Raw genomic sequence first — 14,286 nt, 5'->3', positions numbered from 1 at the left:
AAATGAATAAAATTGATATAATTGTAAAAAATACAAACCTATTGATACCGTCGTTGCATCTGGCGCCATTTCTGCAAGGATTGCTGTAGCATTCATTGACATTTATTTCACAATTAGTACCAGAAGTACCAGGTCGACATATGCACTGATATCCATTTATTCTGTCCTCACATCTACCACCAAACTGACAAGGATTACTCTCACACTCGTCAATCTGAGTTTGACACAATTTCCCAGTGAAACCAGGGAAGCAGCTACAGGTGAAGGAATTCTCTCCATCTATACAAGTACCGCTGTGACATGGATTCGACTGGCAGTCATTGATATTCGTTTCACAAGATGCACCAGTAAATCCTGGTGGACATTCACATGTATATTTGGCTATCGAGTCTTGGCATGTGCCACCATTTTTACATGGCGCTGACGCACAATCGTCTATGTTTATCTGACAATGCGATCCAGCAAATCCTTTAGCGCAGTCACATTTGAATGAATTCACCAGGTCTGTACATATGCCGTTGTTCAAGCATGGATTTGTTGCACATTCATTGATGTCTATCTCACATTGTGTTCCTGTGTAACCTGTAAATTATTATTATTTATTTATTTATTTATTTAAAACGTAAATGTTTTCATTTAAAAATTTTTTAATTTCAATCTTCAACTGACTCTAGAACCTCAACTATTAATTTTACGTGAAAAACTAAAGACACCTTTTTTAAAGAAAATTTAATTCTCTGTAAAAAAGTATTCTTTACATTTTATCATATCTCTGATAATTTATCCAGAATCTTAATTCAAAGTTTTCAAGAAAAATAAAATAAAAATTTGGTACAAAGTTTGAATTACGAATGTGGAAAAAGTATTGAAATTTAAGTGAAAATGACTCAGGACTTAATTGTAAAAAATTTAATTTCCTACAAAAAAGGTCCTGAGGATAATTAACGTTAAATTTAAAGTTTACGAGTAATTAATAAAATAAATGAGAATAATTAAGATTACGTTAAAATTGTTTAAATAAAAATAAATCATGGCCAGATCGTTTAAATTAAATCCAATTAAATAAATAGCTAAGATATATTATTGACATTGTCACTAATTGTACGTGAAATCAGTATATGTCTGACCCGTGTCCTGGTAATCGAGGCCAATTAGCAAAGTATCAAGATGCTGATGCTCGTCACGACTGTCCGCGACTTAAGAATTTTTATCCACTTAAATAAATAATAAAAAAAAAAAAAATTTTTTTAAAAACGTGGGACGAGTATTTTTCACGTTACTACATCTACCTTTTCATTGATATCACCCGTTAAAATCCGTAAAATTAATATCATAAAAAACTAAATTTAAATAACAAAACAAAAAGTTTTAGCTTTAGTTATTTAAACATTAATATTAAGTATCTCGGAGTTCATAAGATTATTATATAATAATTTTTCGATTAGTTCCAAGCGTGAGAGGTGTCTCGAAGAATGTATGACTAGCCCACGCAACCTATTTACTTCATACGAACATGACAGTTTCAATTGTCAGCCGGAAACCTTCACTTCAACTGCTTCATTCTCATCTTTATCAACACAAGACTCGACTCAACTCAACTCAACTCGACACAACACATCACTAGGATACTAGTTTATCTTAGTGTCTTTTTTCAATTTTTTTAAATCATTTTTCATTCTCTCTCTCACTCTCTTTTACTTGTAAAATTGGTTTATTATATATATATTTCTTTGAGGTTTGACCGGTCTCATCTTCACAGTCAACATCAACAATGTATAGGGCATAGTAAAGAGAATGAAATATCTTCAAGACTAGAGTCTTCAAGAGATACATACTTGCCGACTAAATTAACATACGAATACGTTTGTATTATTGCTTAGTCCTCTCTCTCTCTCTCTCTCTCTTTTTCTCTTCTATCTTACTGTTAGTGCGTTACATTATATTATAAGTATAAGTATAAGTATAAGGATAAGTATGAGAGAGAATTGTGAGATATGTAGATATATAAAGGCCCAAAGACGCCGTTGAATTATTAAAATATGTAGGCAAGGGACGTGGACCACCAGGTAATTTTAAAATGCTGACTCGACGTAAATTGCATTGTTCTTATAATGTGACTTTTTAAAAACTCATCTAGCTACAATATATTGTATGGATAAATTATAATATCTTGTTGATAGTATTTCATCTATTTCCTAATTTTATTTCCAGATAACAATTTTTGTAATAAAAATATTTTCATCGGTCTATTACACTGTAAAAAATTAGCGGAGTGAACGCGGAGTAAATCCGGAGGAAATGAGGAGCGGATGACTGTTTCTTTATTTAATTCCCTCGGAGTGAAATTCACTCCTAAACGAAGTTTATTTTGATATTAACCCGGGTGAAAAACAAAACTTGATTCAGGCTCGCTTCGCCTTATTTTTTTTTGAAGTTATCGATTTGCCGACGATTTTTTGATAAGATCTCGACTTTTTCGACTTAAATTTAATTTTTTTCAACTTTTTGAACTTTTTTCATCTTAGTTTCAACTTATTTGTCTTTACTTTGAGCACGATAGTCATTCACATTACTTTTGACTTGCTAAACCAAGTCGAAAAAAAGTCATTTATTCGCCTTACTTTCACCTTAATATATAAAAATTATTTCACCTTAGTTTTGACTTTTTCGACTTATAATTTAAGTCGAATAAGTCTACATCAAGTCAGTTTCGACTTGATTTAGACTTTTTCGCCTTACATTTTAAGTCGAATAAGTCTAAACCAAGTCAATTTCGACTTGATTTAAACTTTTTCGTCTTAAATCGTGATTAAGTAAGCCAGTTAAGTCTAAACCAAGGCGAAAACTCAATGTATTTCATTTTTCCGTAAAAAAAGTCGAGTTTGTCTTGTGAAAAACGGCTCCAAATTTCGACTTGGTAAACCAACTCTAAATCAAGTTTTATTTTTTACCCGGGAAAACTTCAAAACGGAGTGAATTCGGATTTAAATAAAACTTGTGATAACTCCGAATTCACTCCCAATTTGTTACAGTGTATAAAAATAATTAATTTAAAAATTTTCGGTCATCTAAAAATTTAAAGTTTTTTTTTATTATATATTTTTATTAATTTAGTAAAAGAAATTATTGACAAGAAAAATTTTTTGAAAATCAATAAGTGAAGGCTGTATTTTTTTAAATTACTGATATTATTTTTGTTTAAAGTAAAAATTATATTAAAAAAAAAAAAAAAATATATTTTTTTTTGTATTTAATTTAAAAGATACAAGTGTCAAGTTGCAAGAGATTAAAGTTCTAGCCGGCAGTAAATCAAAGCTATATTTCTTATGATACCAAGATGCCCACGCATAAAGTCAATTTATTTCACTCTTAATTCCGGTTTAATTTCGTAGCATAGTTTTAACCCTCAATACAATACCATTTTACTGTTAGATAATAAGTAATATTGATACCAATGCAGTTTCAATTAAATAATAATGAACCTCGACGCCTATAATTAAAATCAATTATTGAGTGAAAGCTACAATGGGAATTTAAAAATAAAACTGGTAACAGTTACAATTAAAACAAGTGGAGTGAATGAACTGTATCAGATAATGTTGTTTTGAATACATAGTTGTGCTAAAAAAAAATAGGGGATGAGTGGATGTGTAGATGCGAATTTCCACAAGCTCGACAACACACCGCATCCGGTATCGAATTAATTTACTTAATTGAAACTCTCTTCCTGCGTGGCACTGGATTCGAGACTTCCGGTTTCTGGCTCTTTTCATGTCTAGCGAATTTCCATTTCCTCATAAATATAGATATACTTATATATGTATATATATTACAATCACTTGTCTTTGGCTGCATTATATTTCATTGCTTGTTTGACTTTTTTGTTTCTATACATTATGATTTATGATCTTAATAATTTAACTTACAGTATCGTAACTCCCATCAAAGACAATAAGAGAGATCTGTGTTGAATAAGTTCCTTTTATTATTATTATTTTTTAAATTCTATTCATTTGAATAACTTCCTTGTTTCAAACACGCAATTCGTTTTTATTTGTTTTTTAGTTCCGATTGTGTGTTATTTTTTCTTTTGTCGTCTTTAGTAAAGTAGCCAAGAAAAAAAAACTAATGCCCTAGTAATTAATTATTCAAATCGGTGGGAATTAGTCAGAAAAAAATCTTTATTAATTTTTTTTTTTAAACGTATTATTGTTATAAATTATTTTATGCAGAATTTAATAATCTACTAAATTAAATTTTGATTTAAAACAAAAAAAATTATTTTGAAGTTAGCAGACAATTCACAACTTTCAAATTTTTTTTTCAACAATTTAATTTAAAAAAAAAAAAAAACTAAAAATATGCACATGTAAAAAATTAAAAAATCTGTATGTGCAATTTTTGAAAATATTTTTTTTTTTAATTTATCATTTTTAAAACAATTCAAAAATTATTAGACGTCGGCTGATTATGATCCTGAAGTCAACCGACAATTAAAAATTTCCGGATTTTTTTTTCAACAATTCAATTACAGAAAAAAATAAAATTAAAAAATGCACACATAGAAAATCTAAAAAACTATAGGTGCAATTTTTTTAAATATTTTTTTTTTATAATTTACTGTCTAAAAAAAAATCAAAAATTATTAGACCTCGGCTAACTTCAGGATCATGGCTGATTTCAGTATTATAAAAAAAAATTTAATTGGTACTCAAAATTGTAATTGAATGCAAAAAAAAAAAATTCAATAAATTCTTTACTTTTATTTTGACTTGATTTTTACCTCGAATGACATTAATTATTACCGTAGGTCGTTTTACGCGTAAATTAATAGTCCACTAAAACCTGCTGCACTTTTAATCCATAAATTGAAATTCGAAATCAATAATTATAAAAAGTAAAAAATTATAATAATCTTTCGATAATCTATTAATAATATTCAGTAAATTATAATTAAAAGGCATGATTTTAATCCCATGTTAATGTTACAGACGACGTTATACTACAAGCAACTTAAACTCCCACGTTAGCAACTATAATTTTCCGTTCTCACCCCATCGCTGTTTAACTCGTCACGTTAAATAAAACCCATAGACCAAAACCTAACAGCTTGACCAAAGCCCAACAGCAAGGAATAACAACAAGACCAAGAGCAAGAGCAAGACCAAGAGCAAGACTGTCCGCCTCATGTTCGGATAATTGTAATCTATTGCCCATGTGTACCTTTAAGAAAAGCACAAGCCGAGACTTGGTTTGATAAAGTGTACACAAGCTAGTCGCGTGTCTAACTTACATATTCACGTACATATACATACATTTAAATCATGATAGTGGTGTCAATAAGATACACAAACACCCACAAATTACCTTTGACTTAAATTAGAAAAGCAGTATCTCGTTAACGACAACCGTATCCCCAACTTTTACTCTTTTTCTATCTATTAGAAAAAAGAAAAATTATTTTTTAACAAGAAGAACTATTTGATAATGATTATTATTAAATTAAAAGGCAATTTTTTGATTATAGATGTTTTGATTCGGTCGCGAATCTTTTCTGAGACGCGTGATTTTGATTCTGGAGATTTCTTGTGAGCTTGGAGCAGTGTCTTGATTAAGGGCCACGGAAGAACATGGATAAGATGTTGTAGCGGTATTCTCAGGCTATTAAACTCAAACGTGGATCGATCGCACACACATACATACATCTCTACATCGGCTGAGATGCTAAGATGTTAAGAGAAAAAGAGAAAAAGAGAGAAAGAATGGAATCGAAACACGTCGACGGAAAATTTCTACCCTTTCTATATCTCAGATGGTTTCTTGGGAGCAAACGGTAAAATATAATTGGGTATTAGTACGTGAATTTTGCGATATTAGGTGAGTAATTTATGGTTACTGGTGTTTATTAAATAATGAGAGAGGGAAATAGAATTTTATAGAAAAATTTGATTTATTTTTATTGGGCCGGAAATATTTATTTTAGAGAAAAAATTAATCAGACCTTTTTTGTAGAAAATTTTATGAGCTACAAAAAAGATCCTTATTAATTTTTTTGTAACTTTGATAGTTTTGTCACAAATTTAATTTAAAGTTTATAAAAATTATTTTTATTAAATTTTCTATTTTATGCTCAAGACTTTGAATTTATATTCTGGCAAATTTATTAGAGATACAGTAAAAATGTATCAGACCTTTTTTATAGGAAATTAAATTTCCAATAAAATTGTATTCATACATTTTTTTTGTATTTCATATAATTTTGCTTAAATTTAAATTCAAAGTTTAACTTTTTGATGAAGATGTTAAAAAATATAATAAATAATTTTTTTTTAACTAAAAAAAAAAAATTATTCACACATACAAGCTAGCAGTTTAAATGTATACAATAAAATCGCAAATATAAAAAAATTCCATAAAAATGGTAACAGAGCCGCACCTAAAAAACTGCCAAGAAAATTCGATCGTAAAATCCCTATACTTAACTTAAGTTTCATTCGGATTCCTCAAGACAAGCTCAGTTACTTGCTCGTAAAAGTCAAAATACTTGCAACGCGACAGCCGTTCAACCACCAGCTAAAAATTCTTTATTGCATCTAATGCTTTTCTAGTCTCAGCCGTCAATTCTAAACTATACAAATCAAATCCTCCTATTTCATATATTCCAATCCATCAAACATTTTATTTTAAAAATTATGCGCTCTCTAATCAACCTGCCATTAAAATCATCACATCTGAATAATATTCTCATAAAAAAAAAAATTATAAATTTAAATCCTTTCCTTTTCTTTAATAAAAAATTATCCACTATTTTATGTCCAAGTCCGATACTCAGCGATACTCTTGTGGTAATCGATCAAGCTTATAGATTCCAAACGATCAATCGTTCGAGGACTCATTAATTCTTTACAGTCTTGATGTCAGTCTTGAGCATAAGATTATCATCGGTAGCCAATTAATCGACGTAATTTACTCGCGCCTCTTAAACGCGATCCAACCAATGAAATAATAAACAATAATAATTTATAATAGTTTATATTTTTTAATTAAATAATAAATGGATACTTAAATTAATAATAATAATAATAATAATAAATAAATAAAATAAGATGATTATAAAACGAGTTGTTTGTCAAGTTACCGGTTCCTCGATCGTTTTATGCAAATAAGCGAATATTCCGAACTCTTTTACCGCCCCCGGACTAATTACGCGCAACTAAAAAAATATATGTATACATTAAATATCACCGTGTATATAATACCTTTAATGAGATATCGAGACTTGAGTTATTATTATTATTGTATCAATAATAAATCAGTTATTTGTAATAAACTTTGTGCCATCCTACCTTTCCTACATTTTTTTAAAAATTTTATTTCATTTCCATATGCAGTAACACAGAATACATCAATTATTTATACCAGCATTATTTCATTATTTTTATTTTACTTTATCTACGATGTACTGATACATTTACACCATCGATATCGACTTTTATTAGGACTTTAGTATCGTAACTTTCCCTCTACTGATGTTTCTGATAGCCAAGTGCTATATTTTATATTTATAAGACGTGTTGATTTAATTTGTCGGTTGTATTTTAAAATTTTTTTACCACACCCAGGTCACGAAACGGTTTATTCGTTACTATTTTTGTTATTAGACTAAAATTATTTTAAAATTGTTTTGCCGAGTCAAAATCTAAGGCTTCAATTGAATCTACTTATGGGGGGCATGAATTAGACCTACACATAAATCGTGACTAGACTTAACAGAAGGAAGGACTTGCAAGGAATACTACAAAAAAAAATTGTAAAATTCGCGGACTACTGGAAAATTGATGCAAGCGATCCAGTAATTTCTCCAGTGGGCTAATGACCCAAAAGTGGATTGGGTCCCACAGGCAGCCTGGGACTAACAGAGGGTCGATTTAAAAAATTCTAAGGCTAGTAAAAAATTGCTGCAAGCGAACCAGCGATTTAATCAGTAGATTAATGACACCTAGGAGTGGAATAAAACCTAGAAGCAGCCTGGGACCAATAGAGAGTCGATTAAAAAAATTCAGAGTTCGTTCATTTCATAATATATGTCTCTGTAGGTCTAATTCATGCCTTTGTAAATCTAAGTTGGTTCATTTCAATGGTCATTTAGGTTCCAAGTATGCCTTAGATTTCGTTTCGGGTTAAAAAAAACTATTTTTTTTCTTTTAATTAAAAAAAAAGGTTTTTATGAGTTTTTTATGATTCTTTTTAAGGATACCAATCCAGGAAGCAGAATCAGCGACACTCAGACAGTATTTAATGAATATTAGTTACGCACGCGATCGCGCACTTACGCGAGGACTCGATGACTATGGAGACGACGCGACGACGATATCACTTCCGATCTTATAAGATAGGCTTTAGTCTTGAAAGAGTAATATAAATATAAATACATAAATATATATGTGTGAGTAAGTATATATGTAAAAGAGAGGACAGCGTGAGGATACGATATCTCTTGGGTGCATCGTTAAAAGGCAACGCCTTCTCCAGGTACTCTTTCATTTCATCTCTCCTTAATTTTTTTACATCGCAATATATTATTTCTTATTATTCTGTAATTTAAAATATTTATTCGTTACCAATTCTCAAACTCTCATTATTTATTTATTGTCAATTAAAAGTAATTATTTTTATATATTTAAATTATCGTTATTTATTTAAAGCGTTTTTTAAATTAAATATTCATCATTTAAATTCTCTAACTCCAATTAAAATATATTTTTTTTAAATCACCAGCAATTACACTTGACAATTAAAAATAATAATTATTTATTTATTCATTAATTAATAAATATATTTTATTTTAATTTAAATTATATCTTAATAGACGTATTTAATATACGGTTAATAATATAAGTTCAATAGAGGCCATATCAAGTTTAAATAAAAAATAAAAACAACCGACTCATGTGTTCAAGAGAAAGGGCCCCACGTGTTCATCTCACGGCGTCTTGGTATGGTGGGTGTGTGAGGCCCAGCATTAAAGAGATGCGATGAGATGAGAGTTTACTCTGAAGAACTCACTACTCAGTCTAGTCACTACTCTCTATAATATACACCAATACAACTCTACATATACATATATAAGTATATAGATATAGAGCTGGAGGATAGTAACCGTTAGCGTACTACGGGATAAATAAAGAGACGCGCCCGATTCCCAAGTCGAATGAAGGTCCGAATGGAGGTTAAACAATAAAACATTCAAAAATTTAAATTAATGTAAGCAATAAAAATACACGACCAAGAAATTTTTTTTTACGTTAAGAAAAAAAATATATATAAGGAAATACGAGGACAAAAAAGGTTTAAAGAACCTTTTCAAGTACTTGAGACTCGCGTATCTCGATATATCTGTTTACCACACCCACATTTCTTACTCTTATAGTTTTTCACCGACAGATGAATCCTATCTCTTTTATTTAATTTGAATCAGCACAGATTCTTTCTAGTATTTATCGTGGATTCAAGACTCTAGTAAATACTATACATGTATATAAAGACAAAATTTTTATTAAAGAACCTATATATACTGTACTCTTTAATATAAATTTATATATCCTTAATATAAAATTTTCATTCGCTGTTAAGTTGCTCCACTTGTGAGTACGGATGTGTCACGTAATGTAGATTCTAAATAAGAACTTCAGGACAAACTTATGTATGGACTTTTGAGTCTTTGAGATCCAGGTGTGTCTACATATATTCTAATATGTATATATTTATATGTAAGTGTATGTGAGTGTTATAGAGTGAATGTGCATTGAAGAGAAATCAGATAGTAGAGATTTAGTTCACTCTCAATACCTCAATGGTATATTAGACATTTTCTGCAAGAGTTGGGTACTCAACAAGCTTAGGCAATTTTTTTTTTAATTTTTGTTACGTTTGTATATATAGATATATATGATCTCAAGGTGTCGAATGCTGTGTTGCTGTTATTTCAATTCGCGTGGGAGTCTTTATACCACACCCATTATTATAACTGTTCTCATGATAAATATTCGTAATGTTGGATAGATAAGTAGATTTCGCCACTAATATTTTATTTATAATAATAATTAATAAAAAAAATGTATAATATTTTTTCAGTTGTCGGGTTCAGGTAAAAGACGGAACTAATTTAAATTTTTTAAAAATTTTAGGCGAAAAAAAAAAGTTGGAGTAAAAGAAAAAAAAAGGTTTCAACTGTCTACTCGCTGTCACTTTAGATAATAATTGGATACAATCAAAGCTTTTGATCGATACCATTTGGATAACTCCGCCCCTTTTTCGTGCTCCTTACGACATCGCGATTAATATCTTAAATCATTTTTAACGTATAGACACTTACAGCCTTCTCTAACGATTTTTTATGTTGTTGTATATATTAACACTCAACTAGTCCACATCTTCCATCTATCATCGGTGCTGTTGATTTATTCTCCTCATGTTATGATTATTATTGATATTATTATTATTAATATAATCTAAAATATGTACCTACGCTTCTCGTATTCTAATGTAATAAATATTTACCCCCTGTTGTTTATCTATCATGACTAAGTTTTATTGTGGATCTAATAAACGATCTGACCTCATGAAATTTCCAATTAACTCACCTGTAACAAAAAAAATAAATAAACATAAGTAAAATATAAAATCATTTTTTAAAAATAAATATTACATTTTTTTATTTTTTCAACTTAAAAATTAAAATTACGGCTAAACTATCAAAATTTTTGAAAAATCATTACAGACCTTTTTTGTAGCTCATTAAATTTCGCACAAAAAAGGTCCAAATACTTAAATGTCTCAAGTTCATATTTTCAAAGTTATAAGCTCTGAACTTTTGAAACCGTATTAAAATTTCAAAATTTTTCAAGCCTAACTTTGTTACAAATTTTAAATTAAAATTACGACTAAACTATGCGAGATACGAAAAAATTAGAAGGTGCCTTTTTTGTAGACAATTTAATGAGCTACAAAAAAGGTCTTCGGTGTTCAATGTCTTAAGTTGATAGCTAAAGAGTTATAAATTTTTTAAACGGCATTAAAATTTAAAAACATAATCTCAAGTGTATTCAAGAGCAAAAAGACTCGTCCCAGGTACTCGTTACCTCTTGATACCTCACGAGAACTTGAGAAAGGCAGTGATCTAAGATAATACAATCACCCTACCCACCAGGAGTATACACAGTCTCTTTTAGCATACTCCTTAGCTTGTAACATAGACTGCTGCTGACTAGAGTAGAGGTATGTAGGCTAGCAATGCCATTTGAAATCTTTCGCTTAATATATACTAACATCGTGGTCCATAGCGGTATATATTATTTACTATAATATACTGAACGAGTTAACTTTTTAGTTTTAACTTAACTTTCAGTCTGCACCCGTAACTATAAGACCATTATATACGCTAGTAAGTTCATGTACATATAAATATATATAAATGAATGTTACGTGTGTATATAGAAACTATAGAAGATATATACATATATATATAAGTAGTAAGAGTGGAGATGTGAAAAGCAGGAGAGGCCGAAGGTCGACATCGGACTTGAACACGCCCGTGATGACCTGCCTTACTTCCACAAGAAAATAAGTCCACCGGTACATTACATTTTTATTGGACTTTACAATCTTATATATATTTATATACATTATCTATTTATCTTATTACATTGATCTACCGTTTCTAATTATTTATTTATTTATTATTTACGCGCATAACGAACGTGTCAAATGTATACAGCAATATATGTAACGGTTAGTAATTTATATATAGTACAGTAAAATAATTTTATAATTTTTGGCCGGCGGTTAGTGAATTTTTGGTTCATTTAAAAAATCAGGTACTTTTATTTGGTAATTTTTTTTTTTAGCCGAGAGGACAGGAGACTTGTGAATGGTAATTATCGTTCTACGAGTTATAAATTACTACCTGAACGGATATAAGAAACCCTTTGGTTTATTTTTTTTTTTTATTTATTTATGTCTCTACGTCGTTTTAGTTTTGTACAAAATATTTTTTATTTTTTTTTTATCGTTATTTGGGTCCAGAGTCAAACGAGAACTGCGTCAAGTCTTGCAGGTGATCATGCAGGTGTTTTTTAAAAATATAAAGATGGCATGTAGCTTTGCATAACCGCAAGTTAAAATTTTTTTTTCACCGTATTATCATTTTACTTTTATTCAAGAAATTTTCGCGTACATGAAAAATACAGAAGTTTTATCAAATAAATATTTTTATTTTTTTATTTTATATTTAATATTCGTGACAGTGATTAATATTATAAATATTATTTTTTAGTAAAAAAAAAAAAATTTTTACGGTATTAGAGTATCTTAATTTTAAATTTATGTGATCTCATCTTTAATTATATAGTTAATAGTTATTATCTTTTTCCTTCACACTAATCTTTTGCCCTTTCCTCACATATATTTGGGTTCATATATATAAAAAAAAAAAAAAAAAAATTTCTTCCGTTCTATAATCACACTCTTTAAATTTTGATCTTAAATTATATATATGTATATATGTTAACTTGAAAATATTTAAGTTTTGATATTATGACTGACATGATTATTGTGTGAATTAAAAAATAAATAAATAAATGATCAAAAATAATGTATTTATTTAATTGTCATAAAAAATAAAAAAAAAACATTTTTATGGACTAAAAGTTTCCTCTAATAATTGATAAGATCATTTTAGCTAAGAGTGTTTTAAAAATGTTGTACGGTCGTTAAAATATTTTTACGACGTTTAAAAAGTAAAGTGATGAGATAGAGCATGTCAAGTATTTTCTTGTCTTGTCTCTCCTTTTCTCTGGCTCCATTAATATTATCAACAAAAACTTAACCATTTATTATCAAGAGCTTTTAAGAAAGATGAAGGTATATTTGTATTATTTTTTCCGGTTATTGTTTTACTGTCATAAAAAAAAAAAAATATTTTTGGGATGTGAAACAAAAATAAGAGAAAATGGAAAATAAAAAATGAGATGAATGTAGCAGACATGACAAATTTTAAATTACAAATAAACGAATTAATTAATTAAAAATATAAAAATTTAAAAAAATGCACATACTGATTTTTAAATTATATTAATGCGCATTTTTTGAATTTTATTTTTAAAATCCACAGTTGTCAGCTACATTCAAACTTATACAAGAAATTAATAATTCTATACATAGTTTGAAATAGAATAGAGGTAACTTGAATGAACGACGTGTATTGGGTTAAATAAAAAATAAAAATATAGATAAAAAGTCACGTATAAGAGGGCTCGACCTGACCAGAGCGAAGGCGGCTCACCGTCTCTTTATTCTCGCGAAAACCAATCAAGCACAGCTCGGAATGTGGTGTGCTGGTCTTCAAGACCTGAAGTTACGCTTCCTCTTCCTTGTTTCATGTAATTCATCCAACGGCGATATGATGACTTACGTATCATTATTACGTAGACTTTCGATAATTAATAAACTACTTTTTAAATTTCATTTCATTTATTTCCACTTCAATTTAATTTCGATACATAAAACATTTTTTTTCCGTTCAACTGATTGCTAGATTTTTTAGTTCATTTAATTTCGCGTAAAATGACCTACCGTAATATTTTTTAAAAATTATTTAATGCTTTGATTTTAATTTTTAAAGGACCCAAAAATTATTATCATATTTGCATTTAAATACAATTCAGATTTAAAAAATTTTTTTTGATTAAAAATAATGATTGGATGTGTAGATTTTTAAATTCCGTGTAAATTGACATATAATAATATTTTTTATCAAGATTAAGTCCTCAAAAAAATTCACAAAGATTAATGTTAAGGAACAAGTGAATCGTTTATTTGAGAAACCCCATAAGTCATGTTTTTTTCGAAATTTGGTTTTTTGCTTTTTTGGGTTCTTTGGATGTCCCCACATAGAAAACAATAAAAATATGCATCAAATCAGCGTTTAAGAAACAATTAACGGGGTGACAGCAATTTCATTTAATTGAAAAACTCCATAAGTCAATGACTTTATTTGAAATTCGCGCTTTTTTTTAAATTAATTTCAAATGTGGTTTCATTGTTGACTGTTATATGACTAATTAATGTAATATAATGACTAATTAATTTTCCAGAAAAATGTTTTTTGTGTTTCCTGAAAAATTTTGTTTTCTTTACTTGTGAGGTTTCTCACATAAACGATTAAAGTAATCTTTTAATTTTTATACTCGTGTTTAATTGTAATTTAGATAAATGAAAAAAAATTGT

General features: G+C 28.7%; 1 protein-coding gene across 3 annotated transcripts in view; it reads right to left on the bottom strand.

Annotated features, from left to right (window-relative positions):
- The window catches only part of LOC130669157 (neurogenic locus Notch protein), a 152,709-nt gene that overhangs the window by 10,383 nt on the left and 128,040 nt on the right, over nucleotides 1-14,286 (bottom strand). For all 3 annotated transcript variants that reach the window (XM_057471900.1, XM_057471901.1, XM_057471902.1), the window contains one exon: nucleotides 39-582. In XM_057471900.1, the coding sequence (XP_057327883.1) occupies nucleotides 39-582 (544 nt within the window). The remainder of the gene's footprint in view (nucleotides 1-38; nucleotides 583-14,286) is intronic.

The sequence above is a fragment of the Microplitis mediator genome, chromosome 5 (assembly GCF_029852145.1).
Source record: "Microplitis mediator isolate UGA2020A chromosome 5, iyMicMedi2.1, whole genome shotgun sequence".
NCBI lineage: Eukaryota > Metazoa > Arthropoda > Insecta > Hymenoptera > Braconidae > Microplitis > Microplitis mediator.
The sequence above is the reverse complement of the archived record's forward strand: the minus strand, read 5'-3'. Positions and strand labels throughout refer to the sequence as shown.